The 25327-nt window shown below is 47.2% G+C and overlaps 1 protein-coding gene across 1 annotated transcript in view; it reads right to left on the bottom strand.

Annotated features, from left to right (window-relative positions):
- Window positions 1-1908: 1908 nt before the first annotated feature.
- The window catches only part of LOC147666006 (laminin subunit beta-1-like), a gene marked incomplete at its 5' end in the record, with an annotated part of 280699 nt that continues 257280 nt past the window's right edge, over window positions 1909-25327 (bottom strand). Inside the window, one exon of the mRNA XM_086949328.1 lies at window positions 1909-2262. Within this exon, the coding sequence (XP_086805454.1) occupies window positions 2126-2262 (137 nt within the window). The remainder of the gene's footprint in view (window positions 2263-25327) is intronic.

Genomic DNA, 25327 nt, shown 5'->3' with positions numbered 1-25327 from the left:
AAGATTGTGTCCAAGCTCAAAACCTACGTAACCAGCAATGTATTCTCTACTCTTAAATGCAGCCCAACAGGAGCTTCATTACAGCAGATTAACCAACGACACAAACCAGCCTCCTGGGAGCTATTTCGCATATCTTGGGAATGTTCTTGTTCAAGATAGGGAGATGTGAAGACGTGGAAATATGTCAGTGGTTAATCTGCTGCAAAACGATTTCAATAGCTAAATTCTAAAAACACGCACTGGAAACATGGATGCACCTACGCCTATCCACTTGTCACGTTGCATTACATTTGTAAACAAAATATTTCAAAAGGGAGTGTGCTTATGTAGCTTGTTTTTTGCTAATTTATTGAGGATGCAGATTCTACGGTGAAAACTTACTTGGCTTTAAATTGTAGAGTGGATTATTGGCACAAGGGCTGCTAGTTTAGCCACGTCATAATTACATTGTATTCCCCACTGCTGGGAATGTGCTGTTACTCTTCTACAAGGTGGAAAGCATTGTGTCGAGAAAAGGCGGATTGTCAGTCTGCACCAATTACAGCTCCTCTGAGGAATTTAATTTCCTGCTTCCTCAGAGGAGCTGTAATTGGTGCAGGCAGACTGGCTGGCCTTGTCTTAAGATATGTATTGTAAAAGTATTTGTAAAAATAATTAAACTATTGCAGTAAAAACAAGACCACGCATAACTATAAAAAATGTGCTTACTTATATATGCCAGGACTTTAGCGACCCCAAGTAATCGACTTGCGACCAACCATTGTGTCGCGACCCACAGTTTGGGAAACGCTGCATTGGACAAATCACTAGTTTTAAGCAAAATCATTTTTTATTTCACAGAATGCTGTTGAGAAAAATCTGTGGTTTGCGAAATATACTTTCCACATCCCGGAAAGAGAAAGAAACCGGCACCAAAAGAAAGGCATGAAAATGCTTGTGATCAGCAATCCACAAAAACACCTTAAAATGCTTAAAGTTCATAAAACAACCCAAAACTATTGTGTTTTCTCATACACCGTTTACCGTGGAAATTTCAGTTCGATTGTATCGAATTGTGCTTTTATGGATTTCTTTTATCGAATAACGTTTGAATTGAATTGAATCCCAAACTACCAAACTGCAAAAATACGGGTGCAACTGTTTTAACCCCTTCACTGCGGCGGCTATTCTGCCGCAGTGCTAAGGGGGCGGGGCGGAAATCCGGCGGGCGCATGCTGGTGACGGAACCGCTCCGTCACCAGCGTCGGTTCCGCTGTGCTTATGACGGAGCGGTTCCGTCATGGCCCAGCCCGCTCAATAGAGCGCTCAGCGCAGGCACGTCGGGCGGGCCATGACGGAACCGCTCCGTCATCAGCACAGCGCCACTGCGGCTGATGACGGAGCGGTTCCGTAATCAGCAGGAGAGGGGTTAAAGGAAGGGGGGAAACGAATCCATTCTGCGAGCGAAAATCATTCATGGCTAGAATGTAGTGTATTACTCCCACACAGACAGGGCATACCCATCAGAAAATTCTCAACTGAACATTTATCAGACATCCAGCACAGCACAAATACACCCTGTACTTCGATATAATGGTGAACGCAACAGCATGTGCCATCGCAAAATGGAACACACAAACATGCCACAGAGCAATAAGGCAGGCTGTCAGAGAAGTATGTGTAAATATCTGGGAAAGCTCTACAATCACACCTCTCCAACACCAAAATCATGCACTGTCAGTTCACTGAATAAGAATGCACCACTTGAGACAGAAATATAAGCAGACCCTGGTTTGCAACAGAAGTCTACAATTCTTTTGGAGAGCGTCCCAGACAGTGCTATTAGGCGATACTAATGGCAGGCTGGGCATTGTAAAAATGCTCTAACTTAACATAAGAGCAAAGAAACATTAAACGCATCAAACAGAATGGTTGGAAAATCAATGAATTTTATTTTTTATAAAATGTAAAAACATTTAAGGCATCAAATGGTTGGAATTTTGGTTGTTATAGGCAGTATGTAACACCTCTTTTTTCGCTTTTAAGTTACTGCCTAGAGTGTATATAGCCTTTACAGTGTGCTTGAAGGAATGCAGTTATAAAAAATTTGGTCCCAACAATTGTGCTTTAGTTTTTAACCTCGTGATTACAAGCAAGTGCTGTATATGGCAACCTTCTGGCTGATAGATTGCAGGAGTGAGCGTACAGTTTCTTCTAGTTCCACTAACTGTCTTGCTTTTTCTTCCAACGTTTTCTGATTTTCTTCATAGGTCTTTTCGAGATCTGGTAAAAATAAATGTGGTCTCATTAGAATTAATAACAATAGGACCACAAAGTTCAGATTAAATTCAATGCTATGTAAAAACAAAATGACAACAAAGAAGGGAGAGTTGAGAAGCAGCGGAGACACAGAAGCCTAAGACTAACAAAAGAAGTACAGCTGTGCATCACTAATGCTCGCAGAATCTTAGATTTGTCATTTTATGTGAAAATGATGAACAAGTTACTTACCTTTGGTAACGCGCTTTCTGATAGAGACCATCAATCTGCAGATTCCTCACCTAATGAAAATTACTCAGGTGTCACTGCATCTGGAAAGTTTTCAGCAATACCTTGGTGCACAGAAGGTTCCGCTCATGAAATGACGTGCAGGGCTTTATAGGCACCACTTCCGCAAACTGACAGTTGCTTTCAAGACGGTACGCACCTCAAGACTTGGAAACCAAAAAACCGAATTAGTGGACAGGGGGCATATTCTGAAACTTGGGATATTATTAATGGGTAGAGTTCAATCACAGAACAGGGAGGATCAGTGAGGAATCTGTGGCTAGACAGAGTCTCTACCAGACAGACTGTTACCAAAGGCAAGCACCATGTTCTTCTAACAGGGACTTCTAGCAGCAGTTTCATCAGCTTTTTAATAGATAACCAAAGAAATACCTATTTGGAGGTGGGTCTGTGAGGACTCAAACCAGAAAGGCCTACCGTACTGAGCAGGCAAAGTGCTCAACTCTACGATCCGGACTGTCCAAGCAAAAAATGCATTGTGAACGTGCGGAGGGATGCGCATGTAGGTGCCTGACAAATGTCTAGGACAGTGACTTTGCAAGCTAACGCATTGGTAGCAGCTTTGGCCCTGGTAGAATGAGCAAGCAGTCCTTCCTGAGGCTGCTTTTTGGCTAATGCATAGCAGATCTTAATGCAGAGCATGATCCTGCGGGAGTTGGTTCTCTTCTGAATGGCCTTGCTTTTTTCCCCTCCAGAGAACCCCACAAAGAGCGGATCATCCACCCAGTTGTCTTTGTTATGATCTATGTAGAAGCTTAATCCTCTCTTGGGAACAAGCAATGAAGTCTCTCCTCCTCCTGGGTGGAGCATAAGACGCCGGCAGGGTGATGGTTTGACCGATGTAGAACAGTGCCACATTTTTCAGCAGGAAGTATACCTTTGTCCACAGAACCAGTTTGTCTGGTGGGAAGAAGGAATTGTGAGGTGGATTGACACAAATAGCCTGAAGCTTACTCACATGCCGTGCAGAGGTGATGGCAAAAGGGAACAGTTTTGATGATAAAGAGCCATAAGGGACAGCTGTGAAGCGGCTCGAACAAAGAGCACCTCAGATAAGTCAGGCCTAGATCAAGGTCCCATTGGAGCATGCCAAAACAAGGGGAAAACGAGTTGCAGACCTTTCAAAAATCGCATCACAGCCAACAACTTAAACAAAGGCTGATATGGCAACTGTAAGAAGGCCGAAAGCGCCAAAAGATAGCCCTTACTTGTGCCTAAAGCAAAGCCTTACTGGGCAAGAGGTAAAACAAATAACAGAACATCAGATAATTTGGCCCTTTAGGGGGTCACTATTGCAAGGGCTGCACTAAGCCACAAAATTTTCCTAGTGACAGGCGTATACAGATTTTGTCATGGACGCCAAGATGACAACAACCTGTGAGTGAAGGTCTAAGGTGTTCAGTTGTTGCTGCTCTACCTCCAAGCATGAAGGTGGACATTGTAAAAGGCACTGATGCAGAACCCTGCTATGTTGCGGACAGCTACAGGTCCTCTAGGAGGGGCAGCCTGATTGGAGGATATATTCTCAAGGCCAGTAGTTCCTGACACCCTACTCTCTGTGCCCAATCCGGGACCACTAGGATGACTTGTGTCTGGTCTGCCCTGATCTTCTGTAGGGGTCAGTAGGGGTATTGATGGAAAGGCATAAAGGAGTCCTGAGTTCCACACAAGGTGGAACACGTCTCCAAACGAGAGAAATCTTGTCAACTCCATCAAACTTAAACGTTCCCATTGCACATGTTTGGTAGTGGCGAATAGATGGAGCAAAGGTTCTCACAGATCACAGAAGCGACCTTGCGTTTCCTCCAGATGTAGCTGCCATTTGTGATCCACCAGGCCTCAACTACAGAGCGAATTCGTCCTAGCATTCAAAGATTCTGCCCGGTGGCTCTAGGAAAATTCCTTGGTGGTCCAGCGACACATGCCTACTGGCACCAGGTCCATGACCTCACCTCACCCTGTTTATTGCAGTACCACATCGCCATCATCCTTAAAAGCTTCACTACCTTCCTCACGGTCAGAGCTTGTGACATCTAGTAGAGGAAAATTAGAGCAAGTATGGCCTGAACCCTCAGTGTTGTAGGGTAAGGCCTTGCTAGTTGAATGTTGAAGCCTTCTCCCAGAAATGTTTTCCTGGTTTGGAGATGAATTTCTACCAATTCACTACCTTTGTCACATTCTCCTGGCAAAATTATAAGGTGTCTGCTTTGACCAGGTAGGGTAGACATGTATTGCCTGTCTTCGGAGGTGTGCAGCTACCAATACCCATGTCTCGGTGAACACTCTTGGTGTGGACTTTATTCCAAATGGCAGGACCTTATTAGTAATTAGTATTGTTTTCCTTCTAATACACATCTGAAGTACTTTCTGTGTGCTACGTGCAGTGATTTGAACAGGCCAGTACTAACAGGTACTGAGTAACAGCACTTGTTATTTTTACCACTCAGAGTACTGGCACTTGTCTACTGCCAAGGAGAATACCCGTACGCGTGAAGGGTAGGCTCACTGGCTGCTAGTGCTGGTGATCACTAGGCTGTCAGAGTATTCCAATTCAGAGAGGGCCTGGCAGGTCAGGCTGGACTGTTCCCATGAGGAACACGGTCAAAATTGATTTGCATATGGCTGAGTCCAAACAGAGGTGACATGGATGGCGAAAAACAAAGAATTGGGATGTGGCCCAAGGGACTGCCAGTGACAGATTAATTCAAGCATTCCATCCATCCATCACCATGTTGTTTTTTCTCTTCTGCGGCAGGTCTAGGAGGAGAAACAAAAAACATCTCTGGGGAGATATCAAAGCCACTAGCCTCCTTTAAGTCCTGCAATAATTGCCATCTTAGTGGAGCCGAGCAAATTCAACACCCAGATCATGGTCATTATCAGTCAGTCCCAAAAAGGGAATGAAGAGTGTGTTGTCTAGCCTGTGGTACTTCTAGTTAGGGAAGCGGTGCCTCAGGTGGATTCAGGCATGATTGCAGTCGAGGTCAGACTGGCGGTTGAGTCAGAAAGGACAACTGGAGCTGCCATTTCTTCAGGCGGCAAAGTCGGCATAGACGCCAACGTGAATGGGGCAGGTGTGGGTTGTGGCACAAGCAAAGGAGTCGTAACAAGAGTCACAGGCAAGGTAAGTGAGGAGGGTCCAGCAGGTACAGAGGGAAAACCAATAGGGGGTATCCCTGGTGGAATGCCTCTTGGGCCTTAAGGTGCACCAGAGGGAGTTGGAAGAGACCTAAAGAGCTGGAGCATGGCTGCACAGAACTCTTCGATCAGTTACGGAATGGCTGAAGGCCCCAAAAACTCAAATGGTGCTGGAACCAGCTGCGTTAAGGGCACAGAGGTCAGACGACTTTGAAGTGAGATCAAGAAGGGTGATGCCGCCCCACACCAGTTCTTGTGAACGGCACAAGGGAGTGGAATCCTACTTTAACTTCTTGCATTTCTTATACTTAACGGAGGAGTTGGAGGGAGATCTAGACTGACCTCCTGTACACTGACTCTGTGAACAGCGATGAGAAGGATCTCCAGATCCACATTTGCAGGCATGGAAAGAAAGTGACATCAGCATGCAGGAGTGATACCTATATAGGCGCTGTGCTTCATTTTCAGAGTGGAACGGTGTCAGTATGAAGCCACAAGACGCCACACTCTAGCATGTAGAAATAGTGCTGAAAAGTTTCCAGAGTCAGGGCCGGATTTAGATTTGGTGGACAGGTTACTCCATCACAACGGTGCCGGATAGACCATCTGCCAAAATATAAATCTCACAGGATAAAACAGTATTTATATTTCGGTGGATGGGACATCTGTCACCATTGTGAAACAGTAACCGTTCACCAAGATCTAAATCAGGTCTTCCGTCTGGGGAAAGTTCAAAAGGTGAGGAACCTATGACAAAAAGTCTCTACCCGAAACATCACATTCTGCAGGAACAAGGAAGGGAAAATCAGAAAGTGTCACATTCATAATGTCTGCTAGTGAATCATATGAATTGCACTATTTTGCTATAGACACCACAATCATGACTCAAACTCTAGTGCCCAATAGTGATCACCTGTGCATGCCAAATGGTATTGATCAGCAGCAATGGCCTTTGCAACATCTAAAATGTAACCTATAATATGCAAGTTGCCAGTCAGAGAATTACCTAAAATGACATCAAATCCTCACATTAGACATTCGTAATCACAGGATATTTTATCCATGCATATCAGGATTAGGACACTTAGGGGCAGATTACAATGTGGCCCGTAAAGGCTCTGACCGACGGCGGGAGCCTTCCGGGCTGTATTGCAATCAGCCCCTCGGTTTACTTTCTGCCCGCTGCATTACAATGCTGGTGATCGGAAGCTAAACCGGCCGGTGATTCAGCTGGTTCCAATGGGCTCCCTGAGCCTGTAGGCCAGTCTGAACCGGCTCGTAATCCCAAAGGAGGGCCCTAGGGAATACGATGCACGGTTTCCGGCATGATTTCCATGATGGCCTGTCTGACATGAAAATCATGTCGGAAAGCGTGTTGTGCGGCCTCCAGTTGGGGGCGGAGGCCCCTGCTGATCCCTGCACTCTGTGGCAGGCACCTTGAGGGGCCTGCGACGGGTGCAGGTATGAACAGCACCTCCCATTTCCCTACAGTAGCATGTATTACGACGGATTATGGCCGTAATGCATGCTCCCATAGGGAAATGTAGGAATGTGACCGAACAGTGTTCGGTTGCAACCTAATTAGGCACTTAGGACTGCCAAACAGAGCACTGTCGGTCCCAGGACCAAGACGGTATCGGGCATACTTACATAGTTATTTGCCCCTTTGTATCACATGAATATGACCGTAGTATGAAAGCTATTGACCACCTTTATCTTAAGGATGGTCTTTTGTCACTTTGAATATGGTGAGATGGAACCCCGTGCCCCCCATATGGTTTTCATCTTGTTTGAGTCGCTGCTTGGAAAACTCCTCAAGCTTGGCACATACTGGAGGGCTCAACATCATCTTGCTCAGAAGTCACCATCACAAGCCTTACGAGTTGAGCACAGATTGTTGATCTCAGCGATACAGTCCTTCCTACTTAAACTTCCTGCAGAGAGGAAAGTAAACACACTAGACAAGAGGTGTTGAGAGTCATTCCTTGCAAACATTTGGTGGAACTCTGGCTAAAAGAAGTGCTCTGTGTTTTAAAATCCTCTCAAATGCCAGTCAAAATACTTTGAAACTGCATAATTAAAATAACATATTTCAGACTCATAAATAACTAAATATGGCCCACCACCTTCCTCTTCAGTACATCCAGGCACAAAATAATGATATTCTTGACACATTCGTTCTGCTCATGTTGGCAGAAGGATCAGTCATGTTGACCACAATCCAGAGGGCAGGTGGAGCTGAGCAGGTTCTACACCAATCAAGACCGAGGAAATTGAAATCTCAAAAGTGAGCCAATTGAAAGGGCATTTTATGGTGATGCGCATAGTGATGCGCAAGATGGCCGCCTGGCAGGAGCTCCCGTGAAGAGCTCCTGGTGCTGGGGATTCCCTTGGGCTTTATCCCTGCTTAGCACATACCAGCTCGCCGGATCTTGTAGCAGAAAAGTAACTGGAGCATGTAACTGGATTGGGAAGTAACTGGATTGCCCTGAAACTGCGTGAACGGGCTGGGATTCAAGCCCTCGCCCCAACAACGGACAACACCCACTGAGACAGAGTCTGACCTGAAGGAGGCAAGACCTGCTGAGCCGGCACTCGGACTGCGGAGCTATCGCAACCGGCCACCAGACCCGTGCCTTCAGAAACACCACATCGCGGCGCAGCTGAAGCCCCGGGGTACCGCTGAGTCGGCTCGGCGGAGGGTCCCGAGCCAGCACCGCCATAGCAGAGGAATCCAGAAACACCACACTCTCCGCGCGGAATAGCGGAAACAACAGACCAGCCCAGCTGCACCGGGACCAAGGTGGACCGAGCACCGGACCCATCCCCCCCCCTTCTCTAAATTGGCAGATGCTGGCCGCTACAGGGGTACAACGGACAACACGCGCAGCAGGGGAGCACCGCGGGACGAACACCGGACCCCGCCTCCACTCACGAGCTGAAACAACGGACCCCCCCTCCACCCAGAAGCCGCCGATTGCAACGGACCCCCCCCCCCCCAGAAGCCGCCGTAGCCGCCGAAACAACGGACCTCCCCCCCACCCAGAAGTCACCGATTGCACACCGGGATGAGGACAGCACCCCCCTCCCCGCAGTAAAGGAACTCTCCCTCCCGCCCCGCAGTAAAGGAACACCAACGGACTGGAGGGCTGAGAGGAGCAGCGGACGCCGGCATGGAAATAGTTTGCAGTCACTGGTGGAGCACATGAGCGCGCAGCGGACACAGTCCTTAACTACAAGAGAAGGTATTTATGTACATTTTCTTTGGTTCTGAACTTTGTTGTACTTGTACAAAATGGCGGGGGTCGGAAAAACAAGAACCTAAGGCCATAAATCACCTACTGTGCCCACGAGAGTCCATCGGGATGAGTCTCCCCCACAGAGGGAGAAACGAAACTGATCTCACTGCTCACAAGCATGGAAATAAAAAGAGGACTAAATGTCTGATCTCACTGCTCACAAAGCATGGAAATAAATAGTGGACTAATGTCTCTTCTCCCCATATGTGGTGGCCATTTTGACACAGTCTCCCCCCTCGGACCACCATCGTGGCTAATCATTCTTTTGCACCTTATGTACTAAGATCTGGTCTCCTCAGGCTATCTCTAATCGTATTTGGCACTGTCTCCGTAACTTCCTTTCCTGCACCTGTGTCACAACGAACGCTACCTCACACCTAGCTTGGAACTGGGCTTACTTCAAACGGAACCTGGAACCTCTCCACCCTGCTCACAAGCAATAACAACAAATAAAGGACTAGCGTCTCCAGTCCCCCTACATGGCGGCCATTTAAGACTGACCTCTCTCTCTACTCAGCGGCCATCACGGACTAGTCATTGCCTTTTACTGCAGGCTCTAATTTTATTTTAATTATTTTATCTTATTGTCTTATTACTGGATTACTACACTGTATGCATTGCTTTCACACTGCCATCGTATATTCTAGTGTTATATTGTTATTGCTGCAATATATATGCACATTTATGGGACTTAGTAACTCATTAGTAGTTTAGCCCTATTCTAGCCTGTATTTTATGGTATTTTTATTGTAGTGCTATATTGTTATTACTGCAATATGTATGCACATTTATGGGATTTAGTAACTCATTAGTAGTTTAGCTCTATTCTAGCCTGTATTTTATATGCGGCAAGCTGCACATATCTCACCTTTATCCCCATCATTCGCTGTCCGCTTCCGCATTTATTTATTTTCTTATTGGGTTTTCATTGTAAGCTACGTCACGATATTGCACTGATTATTACTACCTCATCCAACTCTCTCTGTCAGGCAAACTGCGCCCAGCCACTTTCTAAGCCTAGACTACATTGCTGCTACCTTGTACATTCTGATATGTAACTTAGCCTCCACCTAATAGGCCTTACCTCGCATAGCTGGTCACACGGTGTAAGCTGACTGCTACCTTGTATATAGGATACATCTGATAAGATGCTCCCACGCACTGGCTGTTCGGGGATCACACTGACTTCCACCCCCTATATCTGTGCTCACTCACTAGTGTCCTCCTTGGCCCTGTAACTAGCGGCTGACAGCGTGTACTATCGCCCTAGTTCAGACACCTAACACCACAGCCTCTCTAAAATGGAGCTCAACGGCAAGCACACTTTTAGAATTAACTACCCCTCCACCCCTCTCTCCAAAAGTGCCACTAAACGTTTCAAACACAACTTCTTGAGGGCGCACCCGGAAACACCCTTTGCTGACACCTACTTCTCATCGGGCAATGGAGCCCTGAATACTGATTTCATCTTCCACACCTCACGCAGAGCCCAATGGAGAAAAACTTTCCTATCTCTACTCACAGTCTCCACCACCAAGAAAACAACCCATGGCTCAACTCTCACCATCACACCTTCCCACCTCTTCCCTGGCAGGTCTACCATTACAATCTATAATACCGGGATTGTCCTGATCCAAGCCACGGACAAGAACCTGGAACTACTAGACAACCTGTTCCCCAAGTTCAAAGAGCACCTCTCCAAGCTGCGGACCCGAACCCAGAAGTCCGCCAGCACTATCCCCCCTGACCTCGTAGCCACCACCTACTACACCTCTACCACCAGTACCCCAGTAAATGGCCCACCTGCTGTTAACGCACGCCACTCCCCAAGGACAGTCACGAATATCCCCACCGCACATACTAGTAGCCCCTCCAACATGACACTTCTTATCCCCACACACACCCCCTCCATCCCTCTCCCCTCGGACAGATCATCCCCCACCCACAACACTCCACCATTTGAACAAGCCACCGCCCAAAGTTTATCCACCCCCTCCCATCTCCCCCTCGACAGACACCTCTCCCTCCCCATCTCTCTCTCCACTCCCACCCACGTGTCTCTCACACCCGACACAACAACTCCCACCCACAACACGCCTACATCTGCACACACCATCACTCGGAGTTTATCCACCCAACCACCCCATCCCCCCCATGGCAGACACCTCTCCCTTCCCCGCTCCCTCCCCACTCCCACTCTTAACGTCATCCCCCTCCCAACACAAGATACAGAACATACCTCCTCCCTTACCCTAGCACCCCCCTCTCCCCCACCTCCTATTCTTAGCCCTCACTACCCTCCTGTCTCCCCCACTGTCTTCAACCTTCACTCACTCTTCTACTCACCTGTACCGTCTCCCACTGAAGTCACTATCTATGCTTCCCACCCTCCGCCTGCCTCACCTTCACCACTCACACCCCTCGCCCACAAACACGTCCACACCTTGAATACCATCCCACCCATTAGCACCGCGGAACACCTCATCAACCCTCCTGACTTGACCTTATCCACACTCCAACAAGTCAAGGAGGAAATTTTACAAATCAAAAAAGACATCCACGCAATCAAAGACCTTCTCTCCTCACAGCCCAGTCTACCTCCCACCATCCCACTACCCTACAAACGACGCACCCTTCCTACATACACTCGCCCCCGACGACACCAGCAATGGTCCACTATCCCCGTTCGCAATAACTCCCATCGCCCCCGTCGTGTTCTCAGCCCCTTGTCGGACCTCGACCTTTGCTCTCTCCTACGCTCTTATGGCCCAGGTCCGGTAAAAGGTTTTTCCAATTCGCACATCCCCATACCCACAATTCCCACAAACGCTCTGAGGCTCCCAACACTCAACAACAGAGGCTCCGTCCCTAACAACCTCAGGAAAGTTCCCCTCACACTAGAAAGCTCGACCACCCTTCTCTCTCCCAAACTCAAATGCATCCTACTAAACTGCAGATCGGCCCAGAGACATTCCTCCGACATCGCGGATCTTGTCTCAAATAGGGAGCTAGACCTAGCCTTTCTAACGGAAACGTGGCTCACTGAAGCCTCTACCCCGATTATGGACATACTAGTCCCCCCCAATTATCACATCATTAGGCTGGACAGGTCTCCTGGCAAGACGGGCGGGGGAATTGCATGCATTGTTAAGAGCAACCTCTCCGTTACTCAAGTCACCCCACCCTCCCTCTCCTCCTGTGAACTCCTCTGCCTAGACATCATCAGTGAGGGCAAACAAGTATGTACTCTACATCTCATTTATCACCCGCCTGGTGACAATCTCATATTCACCCAACAAGTCATGGACCTGATCACTTCCAACGCCGGTCGGCAGACCACTCAAGTCTACCTGGGTGACTTCAATCTCCACTGGAACGATCAGAAAGACACTTCAGTGAATAGTCTAAAAACTTTCCTCAATGCGCTTGACCTCACCCAATTATGCGATAAACCAACACACGACAAAGGCGCGATACTCGATCTCATCATTGCCAAAGAGAACGCTATTCAACTGGAAGCGATTCTACCCTGCGATTGGTCAGATCACCACATTATCACCTTCTTTATCAACGAAAAAGTTAAACCTAACCCTACTCAACCAATCAAATCCAAAACATGGAAAAGGGATTTGAAGAATCTTAACCCCTCCACCCTACCTCCCCACATCGGCAACCTCCTCCTTCCCCCTTCAGGTGCCTCAGATGTTCAATCACTGACTGACCACTACCTTGACTCTATGAATACAATAGTCAATGAAGTCGCCCCTCTGCAACTGAAGAGAGTCTCCACCAAAATTTCTAACCCCTGGTATGATGACAGTCTCAATGACGAAAGGCGTAATATGCGAATGGCAGAGCGCACCTGGAGATCGGACCCTTCAGCACTGCATCTCAAAAAGCTCAAGAACAAGAGAAATGCCTACTTTAGGAAAATAAAGCGCACAAAGTCGGACTTCTTCAGCCGCCAGTTGGACCAAGCGAAGAATAGGCCAAGAAAACTGTTCGAGCTAATCAAGACCCAAACAAAGGCACAACCCACACAATCAAATAGCACAACAAAGGACACTCCACACTGTGAAGCCTTCTCTGCTTTCTTTAAACATAAGACTGACAACATAAGAAATGACCTCATCATGGATGTAAATCGATACTCCAACTACACCAGAATGGCTGACACTCAACCTAAAAACAAGGCATCCTGGCAGTACTTCGACACCTATTCGGAAGAAGCTATACACAAACTGCTCTGCACTTTGAAGCCCTCTAATCACCTCACAGACCCTCTACCTGCTAATGCTGTAAAATACTTTATCCCCTTGCTCCTCCCTCTCTGGACCAAGATCATTAACAGCTCTTTGCAACAAGGACACATTCCAGACTCCCTTAAGGTGGGGCAAGTCACGCCTATACTCAAGAAACCTACAGCTGATCCGTCTGACCTAAACAATTATCGGCCCATCACCAATATCCCCACCCTGGCCAAACTGTTGGAGAAATGTGTCCAACTCCAACTAACAAAACACATTGATCAATTTGACCTCCTCAACCCTCATCAATCAGGTTTCAGAGCGAAACATAGCACGGAAACAGCTATGACACACATAATTGATGACGCCCTCCAAATTCTGGATCGGAATGAGTCCTGCCTCCTCATCCTTCTTGATCTCTCGTCAGCATTTGACACGGTCAAACATGAGAACTTGTTGGAGCTGCTAAGTACTAGGATGGGGCTATCGGAAACTGTTCTCAAATGGTTTTCGTCTTTCCTTCACAACCGGTCTCAGAGGTTCAAGATCGACAATGTACTATCTACACCTGTGCCTGCAGATCTAGGGGTTCCACAAGGATCCACCCTCTCTCCTACACTGTTCAACCTCGTTATGGAACCCCTCGCCACCTTGCTTCAAGCATCCAATGTTCAATTCCATATGTACGCTGATGACACACAACTCTACCTAAAGTTACAGTCCCCGGAAGATATCAAACAGCTGAATTCCACGCTTATTAACACCCAATCCTGGCTGGCCGATAATCACCTCAAACTGAATGCTCTAAAAACTGAGTTCCTACTCATCTCACCTCCGGCGAAAATCTCCACCACCCAAACCTGGCTCAACAACCTAACAGCACTCAATGTCCAACCTACCATCGTGGACTCGGCGAAATCCCTAGGCATCACACTCGACGCCAAGCTCGACATGCAGCAGCACGTCAGCAAAGCCACAAAAGCAGCTAATTTCCAAATTAACACGCTGAGGAAAATTAAACCCTTCCTCCCGGCCAAAGACTTCCAAACTGCTGTACAAGCTCTAGTCATCCCTCGAATAGACTACGGAATTGCGACCCTCAGCGGTCTCCCACAATCCACTACAGCACCCTTAAGAGCCTCCCTGAACGCTGCCGCGAGACTCATTACTGGCTCTAGAAAGCACTCGCACATATCCCCAGACCTAAAGTCTCTAAAATGGCTGCCTTTTGAAGCCAGAATACAGCTAAAAATTGCAACTATGACACACGCGGCCGTGCACCACAAGGCACCCAACTACCTCGCTCAAAAGCTGTCTATATCAGGAGGTTCGAGATCCAATAGGAGTACTAAAAATCTACTCCTGAAACCTCGTAGATTTCGGAAAGCGAAAACTTACAAACGCTCCTTCTCAGGAATGGCACCCAGGATCTGGAATGCGCTCCCTCCTGAAACAAGGCTAATCACCTCCACTGCACTCTTCAAGAAAGAGGTGAAAACAATGCTTCTGGCCAAGATCTCCTGATCGCTACAGATGTTGGGTCAGAGACTCTGCATTGCTTGTACCGCTGCTCTGCCTATCCCCTGGCACTATACTCGACTTGTTGGGGGCACTATTACGCTACTCTCTTACTACCGACCAAGATATGATACACGTTGGTTTACTGATCCACCTGTACGCCATTGTAGTCGGATCAATGACCTGTGCTGCTCTATACTACTCCCTTACCTTATCATATATGGATTGGTTTTATGTTTGTTTTTATCATCCATGTTATTACCATGTTACTTACCATGTTATTACCATGTTATTACCATGTTATTACCATGTTACCATGATATTTACCTGATCATATATGGATTGGTTTTATGTTTGTTTTTATCATCCATGTTATTACCATGACACTGACTATTATACTGTTCCCATTATCTCTGTTTACTCCTATTGCCCCTTCCCTGTCTTTGTGAAGCGCTCTGATATCTGTAAGGATCCTGTTCGCGCTATATAAAACTTTGAATAAATAAATAAATAAATAAATGGTGCCGGTCACTATCCCAATGTATGGGGCAAACTTAATGTTTCAATAAACTCTAGAGTGAAAATCTAGATCTAAACCCCAGTAGTATAAAACTTATTTTTTCAACTAACTTTCATACGTTTCCAGATTTAGCCACAATATGTCAGTACGATACAAGGCAGCCGTTATGCGTTTTTACAGCAAACTTGACAAATTTGGGAAAAAAGCTTCATAGGCAGACATAAAATAAAACCAGCATTGACAAAAGCCAATCGGTAAGAAGTTGGCTACTAGTTTCTTGGTTTTGTCAATTATGGTTTTCCATGGATTGTCGTAAAACGTTCTTGTTGGAGAAGCTGTTGGGCATTTGTCACACTAAAAAAAATAAAACGCTGTCTAAAAGCAAAAAAATATGATTTTGAAAAATCACACATTGCTGTAGTAGTAGTCTCTTGCACTGAAGGGATCTACTTTGTGTGCAGATGCACTCCCTACAAAAGTGCAGAATGATATCACTGACAGTGCCAGTAGTCTGACTGACTTTCCCATGCATCATGCTTAGTGGGCGGAAGACAAAGGGAATGTCAGTAACAGACCGGTGGATGAATAGTACTAACTGAAAAGGTCTATAAGTATATTATATATTTTATTTATTCATTTATAAAGTTTTCTATAGCGCCAACTTGACCCAAGAGGGTATCAGAGCACTTTACATTTAGGATTGTTGCCGTACAAGTTACATCAGATACAAGAGCATAGTAAGGTACAGTGCACATAAACAATGTTTCAATAAATCGTAGGCAGAGGGGAGGAAGGAGTAATAGTGGGGAGACGAGGAGGAACTATGCCCAATGTCTGGCTGGGTAGGTGACGGTCAAGGGGGGGAACCAGGGCCAATCTCCTCATTAGCTGTCAAGCAGCACCATGGGTCATCAGCCATGTAGCTCAGGTCTTAACGTTCAGGAAAAGGAAAATGCTACTCACCAGTATGCATCTGTTCTTGGCATGTAGAGCTGCAGAGTTACACTTTGTGCATAGATTGCCACCTAGTGTTGGGCCCGGATGTCTGCAGTTTGTTGTTGTCCTGAAAAGTTCTTTGGAAGTCACGAGATAGGTGACTCCTTTGGACCACATTGAGCATGGGCATCGGCTCCATCCTCAGATTGTTTTTCGCCATTAAGGAAATGATGGAGCTTTGCAAGAAAAGGAAGGATGTCCATGTAAGCTGTATCTAATTAAGATAATACTGGAACAGGCCAGGGTAGCCGGGGAGGCGGGTGGGCGTCTAACTCTGCAGCTCTACATGCCAAGAAGAGATGCATACTGGTAAGTAGCATTTTCCGTTTGAGGCATGTGAGCTGCAGATTACACACTGTGCATAGATTGTATAGCAGTACCCACTCTTAGCGGCAACCACCCCTATTTGTTGCAGTAGTTTGAAATAATGTTTTGAGAACAGCCTGGCCCATATTAGCTTGTTGTTTGGTTTGCACATCTACACAATAGTGTTTTGTGAATGTGAGCGGTGTAGACCATGTAGCTGCTCTGCAGATGTCATCTAGGGTAATGTTCCCTAAAAATGCCATTGAAGCCCCTATTTTTCTTGTAGAATGGGCTTTAGGAGGAACAGATAACGTACGTTTAGCTTTGTGGTAACAAATCTGTATGCATTTGACAATCCATCTAGCTATCCCAGATTTTCAAATGGGATTACCCTTGTGCGGTGGTGAGAAAAACACAAAAAGTTGTTTTGTCTTACGAAAGGGTTGTGTTCTCTCAATGTATTATAGAAATGCTCTTTTGACATCTAGGGTATGAAGAGCTCTTTCTGCTAATGTCTGTGGCTGCGAGAAGAAAATGGGCAGTTCCACAGATTGATTGAGGTGAAAGGGAGAAATGACTTTGGGCAGGAATTTTGGATTAGTACTTAGAAGAACCTTATTAAGATGCATTTGCAAAAAGGGTTCTTGAATTGTTAGTGCTTGTAGTTCACTAACTCTTCGCAGAGAAGTAATAGCTACTAGGAACGCAACCTTCCATGTTAAAAATTGTAGTTCACAATTATTTAATGGTTGGAAGGGAGGTCCCATTAGCCGTGTGAGAACAATGTTTAAATTCCACACAGGTGAAGGTGGCACTCTGGGACTAATTATTCTTTTAAGACCTTCCATAAAGGCTTTAATAGCAGGCACTCTGAACAGGGATAGATGCTGTCTGTTTTGCAGATATGCTGCTAATGCAGCAACATGCAGTCTAATAGACGTGTTGGCTAAGTTACATCTTTGGAGGTGCAGTAAGTGTCCTATGATGTGTTGAATAGACACATCTAAGGGGTTAGTATTATTGTTGTGACAATATATTACAAAGGGTTTCCACTTGGCTGCATAGCATGCCCTAGTGGTTGGGCATCTAGCTTCTTTTATGACATTCATGCAGTCTGGAGGAAGGTTCAGATATCCAAATTCTAAGACCTCAGGAGCCAAATCTCTAGGTTGAGCTGAGATGGGTCCGGGTGCCTGATCTCTCCATGGTTCTGTGTTAAAAGGTGTGGAGACAGGTATAATGTTTGGTGCGGTACCACAGACAGTTGTAGCAGTGTTGTGTACCACGGCTGTCTGGCCCACGTTGGAGCAACAAGGATGAGGGTCAGAGAATGCTGCTGTAGTTTGCGTGCTACTAGTGGCATGAGTGGTAGAGGTGGAAAAGCGTACGCAAATCTGTTTGACCAGTTCATCCATATCGCATTGCCTTTGGACAATGGGTGTGGATATCTGGCGGCGAAGCTTGGGCATTTGCCGTTTTCATGAGTGGCAAAGAGTTCTATCGGAGGTTGTCCCCACATGGTTGAAGAACTTGCATATTTTATTTTAAGGTTTTTATAGAGCGCGAACATGACCCGTGAGGGTATCAGAGCGCTTTACAGATTCAATAGAGTAATACAAGGTTACGGCAGGACATAACAAACGAAAACAGGAAAAATTAGTACGTAGGAGAGCTTACAGAATCAGGGGGTCGTGGGTGGGACGGGGTAGCATACAAGTACTGTACATTGAGGGATAGGATAATCTAAACAGCAGGACAAAAATATTGCAATAAACAAAAGAGTGATGTACAAGGACGCAGGAATAGACAATAGTTTCTCAGGTGGCTGTGGGAACGAGTTTAGCCTAGGAATTTACCCATGAGAAAGGCCTTGGCCTCTTTTTTGAAGCGTGCAAAGGAAGGGATTTTTCTGATGTCGGGAGGGAGTTCCATATTCTTGGTGCAGTCCCGGTGAGAGCCCGATTGTAGGTTTTTATTTTCCTAAAGCGTGCAGGCCGGAGTAGGAGGGCCTTGGTCGATCTTGAGTTTCAGTTTCCTCCGGATAACACAAGCTTCTGTGCAAGATGCGTAGGGCTTTGTGCGTGATACATGCCAGCTTGAGGTGAATCCTAGCCTCGAAGGGGAGCCAGTTTAACGCTTTCAAGGGAGGAGTGATGTGATCGAATTTTTTTGAGCCTGTAAGTAGTCTGGCAGCAGCGTTGAGGCAGGCTTTTAAGGGTGCCAGCGAGATCTTAGGTAAGCCAGAGAGGGTGGAGCAACCATATTCCAATCAAGAGATGACTAATGATCGGACTGCGAGTTTTAGGTCCGGAGCGTCTAGAAAGGGTTTCAATTTCCATAGGTAGCTCAGGTGGAATCTGGCCGCTTTCGCCATTGTGTTGATTTGGTCTCGCATGTTTAGTTCCCACTCGTGGGTTTGTTGTGTCTGACGACTTAACAGATCTGATATGGTGTTTTGTACTCCTGGAACATGTTGGACTAGAAGGAATATGTTTTGAGGTATAGCCCTGCACCATATGTCCTGAGCTAGTTGAGAAAGTTGCAGGGAGTGTTTTCCGCCCTGTTTCTGAATGTAGTACATGGCTGTCATGTTGTCCGTGCTGACTAACACAGCCTTGTTTGACACTTGTTTTTGGAAAGCTTTCAGTGCTAGGAATATAGCTAGTAACTCTAGGTGATTGATATGGAGTAACTTTTGTTGTGGTATCCACCTGCTTGCATGGTGTCCGCTGTCAAGACTATTTGGGGAACTGGCTCTAGGAACGGTCGCCCTTTGGAAAGGTTTTTGGTGTTCCACCACTGCAGAGAGCGATGAGTCCGACCGTCTACCAAACTAAGTCTGTTACTTGACCCTGAGCCTGGTTCCATTGACGTGATAGGCACTCTTGTAGAGGACGCATTTGAAGTCTTGCATGGGGCACTATGAAAATGCAAGAGGCCATCATCCGTATGAGGTGCATGAACACTCATGCTGGAAGGGAGTGTTGTGGCTGAAACTTTGTGAGAAGGGTTTGCATGCAGAGGTTAAGCTAGCGCTGTTTATTGTAGCATGAGGTACTGTTGTACTTTGGATGGTTGCAGATGAGCCTTGGTGTGGTTTATTGTGAACCCCAAGTTGTGGAGCAGTTGGATTGTGGCGTGAGTGTGTTCCACACACTGGTTGTATGAGCTGGCTTTTATGAGCCAGTCGTCGAGGTATGGGAAGACATGTATGTGCTGTCTTCGTAAATGTGCTGCCACTACTGCTAGGCACTTGGTGAAAACTCTTGGCGCTATTGTGACTACGAATGGGAGTATTTTGAATTGATAGTGCTGCCCGTCTATTACAAATCTGAGATACCTCCTGTGAGCCTTGTGAATGGGAATGTGGAAGTATGCGTCCTTGAGATCTAGAGTAGTAAGGAAGTCGTTTTGTAGCAGGATAGGAAGGACTTGTTGGAGTGTGACCATGTGAAAATGGTCTGACTGTATGTATATGTTTAGCGGTCTGAGGTCTAGAATAGGCCTCAGAGCCGTCCTTTTTTGGGAATAAGAAAATATAGGGAGTAAACCCCCTTGTTTTGTTGGTGCAGAGGAACTGGTTCTATTGCACTTTTTTCTAGCAGAGACATTACTTCTTGCTTTAACAGTGACAGATGTTCTTGTGACATTGGACGCGGTTTGGCTGGTATGTTTGGGGGGGTAGATGTTAGTTCTAGACAGTAACCTGACTGAATAATTTGTCGCACCCACCTGTCTGATGTGATGTTGATCCAGGCAGGAAGGAATTGCTGCAGTCTTCCCCCCACAGGAGAGGAATGTTGGGGGGGGGGGGAGGGGAGGAAAGTCATTGGGTAGGGGTGGAGGCAGAGCGGGAGTTATTGGTTTTGCCTCTGCCTTTGTTGTTGTTACCCCTGTAACCCCCTCTTTGGTAGCCCTTAGTGTATGTGGATTGACTAGGGGTTTTGTAGGAAGTGGAGGGGCTTTCGGAGGAGTAGCCTCTTGTGTTGCCTCTGTATGATGAGCGACGAAAAGAACGTCTGGGAGCTTGCAGCTGCAAGGCTCCCATAGACTTTGCTGTGTCAGTGTCTTTTTTCATCTTTTCTAAAGACACATCAACATTAGGGTCAAATAAATATGTCTCATCAAATGGCTGATTGAGGATGGAATTTTGTACCTCAGGTTTAAAACCTGAAATACGTAGCCAGGCATGTCTCCGCAAAAGGGTACTGGTATTGATTGCCCTTGAGGCAGTATCTGCAGCATCTAGGGCACAGCAAATGGAAGTATTAGTAATATTTTTACCTTCCTGTATGAGCTCATTGGCCCTATTTTTATATTTGTCTGGTAGATGCTGCATTATGGACTCCACCTCATCATAATGTGCCCTGTCATATCTTGCCAACAATGCTTGGGTATTGGCAATGCGCCAAATATTAGCTGCCTGTGACGCTGTTCGTTTACCAGAGGCGTCAAGGAGCTTAGATTCTTTATCTGGTGGTGAGGCCTCGCCTGTTTGTGAATTAGCATGTTTACGTGCATTAGACACTACTAAAGAATCTAGTGGTGCTGGACCTTTGATGTAGACAGGGTCTGTAGGGGTAGCTTTATATTTTTTCTCAATGCGAGGGTTGAGGACCCGAACCCTAACAGGATCTTTAAAAACCTGTTGCGTGCTTAATGACGCCTTTAAGCATTGGCAAAATGGCAGTAGACCTTTGTGTGTTATCAAAAGTGTCTAAAAGAAAATCTTCCTCCACAGCATTAGTGTGCATGTCAACCCCATGGTACTGGGCAGCTCTTTGGACTAGTAGGTTAAAACCTATAGTGTCCTCTGGTGGGGGAATGCCTGGACGGGTATACATCATCTTGTGGGACGTAAGGCACATCAGGGGTGTTATAATCATCCTAAGGATTAGGTGACTGAGGGGACTATTGGTCCCTGCTGGGCCATGTGCACCCCCACCTGTGTCATCAGAGTCTGTATCCACATCATCATCTGGATTAGGGGATGGTGTAGGAGAATGATGTGGCGGAGGAGGCGTAGGAGGAGGAACAGTATGGGGAGGTGGTGGAGAAGGGACCCTTAATGGAGAGGTTGCAATGTCTCTTCTTTGGAGGAGGAGGTGGTGCTGGTGCTTCTAGTGGTTTCTTCTTGGAATTAAGAGCTAGTTGGCCAGTCTTAGGGTCTTTAACAAGAGTTTTTTGGTGAGGATCTGGTGTAAAAAGTTATTCTGTATAGGGCAGATCCTTTGGCATCGAAGTTTTCGGTTCCGGAGGTTATTTCGGCACAGAGTCTGTAGATGGTCTAGAGTTACTTGGTGTAGAAGTATGGCCTTTTGAAATGTCCTTTACCGGAACATGTTTTTTCGGTTCCGGGTATTTCTTCGGCTCCGAAGCGTGTGAGTCGGGGCCTTTGGGTGGTTTTTTACTCAGCTCCGAGTGAGGTTTCGGCATGGATGAGGCGCTGTCAGTCTTCGGCGCCAAGTGCTTAGGTGTTGGAGCAACGGTCAGCATGATTGAGGAAGATGGCTTCTTCTTTGGTATCAGTATCAGATCGGCACCGGGAATAGGCTGGCTTGAGCCCGAGCAGCCTGAAGGCTTAGTAGGCTTCTTTGCCGGGCCCGAAGGCGGGGTGCGGGAAGCAGTCTCTCGGTGTGCACCCGGGCCCGAAGGTGAGGATGTGACCGAAGCATTTTTTGAGGGTGTTGAGGAAGGGTTGGGGTCGACGGTCTTACTTACGACCCGTTGAGCTGGAGTGATATCCTCGACGTCCGAGTCTTCGGCATCAGAAGAGCTGGAGCTTTCTTCAGCATGCTGGTGTTCTGGCACGTCAACGCTTTCTCCAAAGATGTCGTCTGGGACCGAAACTGACGAGCGAGCCATTGTTCTTCGAGCTAGTCGGTCCCGAATCGTCTTCTTGAAGTGGAAAGAGGCACCAGCGGAACAGTTTTTAGCTTCGTGCTCCGGTGAGAGGCAAAGGTTGCAAACCTCATGTTATGTTATGTTAAATGGGGTGCTTCTATAGCGCACGGCTACTCCGAGGAGTGTCCCGGCGCTGTCAGAGCCTCACAGGTCTAGAGTGGGAGAAAAACGGGACGAGCGGAAAGAGCGTAGCATAAAAGGGAAGGAGTTATTGCATGAACAGCAAGGTCTTCAGATCTTTCCTAAAAGCCAGCAGATTGGAGCTGGATCTGAGAGCAAGAGGAAGATCGTTCCACAGCTGGGGAGCAAGATGTTTGAAAGAACGCCCCCCACAGCGGGCACAATAGATCCTAGGAGTGACTGCCCTGGCCTGAGTCGAGGAGCGTAGGGATCTAGAAGGTAGATAGAAGGTGATCCATTTCTGGAGATAGCAGGCACCTATACCATGAAGGTTTTTAAAAGCGATGGTTAGGGCCTTGAAAGCGATCCGCTTCTTTATGGGCAGCCAATGAAGAGTTCTGAGGAGCTCAGAGGCCCTGGCTCTCCTAGTGAGGCCAAAGATGGCACGGGCCGCAGAGTTCTGCACAACCTGGAGACGCGATAAGAGGTAGTCCGGCAGACCTAGGTACAGAACTTTGGCGTAGTCAAGGCGCGAGCCAATCAGGGCCTGCACCGTGGTCTTTCTGTGCTCTATGGATAGGAGCGGCAGGAACTTCCTCAGCATCTTCAGGATCGCAAAGCATTTGCCAGCCAGGCCCGACACCTGGCCCCTGAAGGAGAGGCAGTTATCGACCTGAATACCTAGGTTTTTCACAGCCCCCGAATCACTGTCTGGAGGGAACATGGCGGCAGGCCGCCACTCTTTCCATCTGGGGTCTGCAGGACAGCCGAAGAAAAGCACTTCCGATTTTTCGGAGTTGCACTTGAGGCTGTGACGACTGAACCAGTCAAACACAGCCCCAAGGCAGTCCAGAATAGACGTCCCGTCAAAGTCGTGGCCTATGTCGCAGGTGAACAGGAGTTGCGTGTCTTCAGCATACGACATGAACTGGGCTCCAAATCCCTCAGAGAGTGCCGCCAGAGGGGTCATATAAATGTTGAAGAGCGAGGGGCTCAAAATCGAGCCCTGCGGAACTCCGACCTCCAGAGGCGGCATCGCGGCAGAAAAAGGTGGAGCCCAGATAGTTTGCTGTCGATTGGAGAGGAAAGACCTAAACCAACTGAACACCGCCCCCCTAAGACCCACCTTCCAGAGTCTAGCTAGGAGGCGGTCATGGGGGACGGTGTCGAAGGCTGCAGAGAGGTCAAGCATCACCAGCATAACTTTTCCTCCCCTGTCCAAGGTTGCTTTGATCGTTTCGGTGACCTCGAGCAGAGCAGTTTCTGTGCTCAAGTTAGAGCGAAAACCAGACTGAGATTTGTGTAGTATATCGTTCGTCTCTAGAAAGTGGGACAGGGTAGTGTGGACGTGTTTCTCAACCACTTTCGCAAGAGCAGGCAGAAGGGAGATGGGTCTGTAGTTGGCATGGGATTCAGGGTTCAGGTTGGCTTTCTTAAGTAAAGGCAAAATGAGTGCCTGTTTCCAAAGCTGAGGCACTTCACCTGAGCTGAGCGAGAGGTTAAGGATTGGGTTGATGAGGTGATTGAGGGTAGGGGCCAATTGCGCAAGGAATTTAGCAGGGCACGGGTCGAGAGGTGAACCCGATTTAAGTTTGGAGAGGAGGTCCAAGGAGGACTGGAGGGACAGTGAAGGAAAGTTCCAGAGGAAAGGCCCAGACGCGGTCGGAGAGGGATCCAGAGACCATAGAATTGGAGTGTTGTTTGTATAGTGGGTGCCAAAGGAAGTCTGGATGGTCCTAATTTTGTTGGCAAAAAAAATCGGCGAGTTCGGAAATCCAGGACTCGGAATGCGAGATTTTGGGATTGGACCAGGGAGGGGAGATAAAATCCTTGACAATCCTGAAAATTTCTTTGCAGGAGTTAGAGGCCTCATCTATTCTGCTAGCCAGATAGGACTTTTTGCTAGCGGTGATGTCGTGGTGATAGTCTCTGATCATTGACCTATAGGTTTCCCTAGAACTGGCATCATAATGTTTACGTAAAATCCTTTCAGCTTTTTTACATTGCCGACGTTTGTCTGCAAGAGCCGAGGAAAACCAAGGGGCAGAGGATTTCATCAATAGTGTCCTAGGGGGTGGGGTGGGGTGGGGTGGGGGGGGGGGGGGGGGCTAAGTCGGCAAATCGTTGGGTCAGCCAACCCTGGAGGTGATCGAAGTCCGTTTCCAGTGAGCCTGATAACATGCAAGGGTGGGTCTCTAGGGCCTTAGACAGCATAGCTGAGGAGACTCAGTGGAAGGCTCTCGAGGGAAGCGCTTCGCGCCATTGTCCGCTATCTGCGCTCTTTTTTATGAGAGGGATCTCAAATTCTGCTAAAAAGTGGTCGGACCACAGGACAGGAGCAAGGGCGGACAGAACTACTGGAGCGGTAGAAAAAAGTTTATCTAATGTATGTCCCTTACAATGTGTGGGGGACCGAAGGTACGGAACAAAACCTAAGGATGAGATGATGTCATTAAGCTTAATGCTGTCCGGGTCATCCACCTTGTCCATATGAATGTTAAAGTCGCCAAGGAGCAAACAGTGGTTGGACCTGAGGCATAGTGAAGAGATCACGGAGTGGAGGTCTTCAAAAAAAGTGCCCATAGGTCCAGGGGGCCTATAGACCAACAGTCCTATGCATGACTGCTGAGGTGATAAGGAGAGGGAGAAGGTAAGTACTTCACACCCCGTGATGTTATCTGAGGGAAGGACAGAACAGGCGATGCGCCTGTCGATAACTAGGGCAACACCGC

This window comes from Lissotriton vulgaris, unplaced genomic scaffold (assembly GCF_964263255.1).
Source record: "Lissotriton vulgaris unplaced genomic scaffold, aLisVul1.2 SCAFFOLD_1018, whole genome shotgun sequence".
Lineage (NCBI taxonomy): Eukaryota > Metazoa > Chordata > Amphibia > Caudata > Salamandridae > Lissotriton > Lissotriton vulgaris.
The sequence above is the reverse complement of the archived record's forward strand: the minus strand, read 5'-3'. Positions and strand labels throughout refer to the sequence as shown.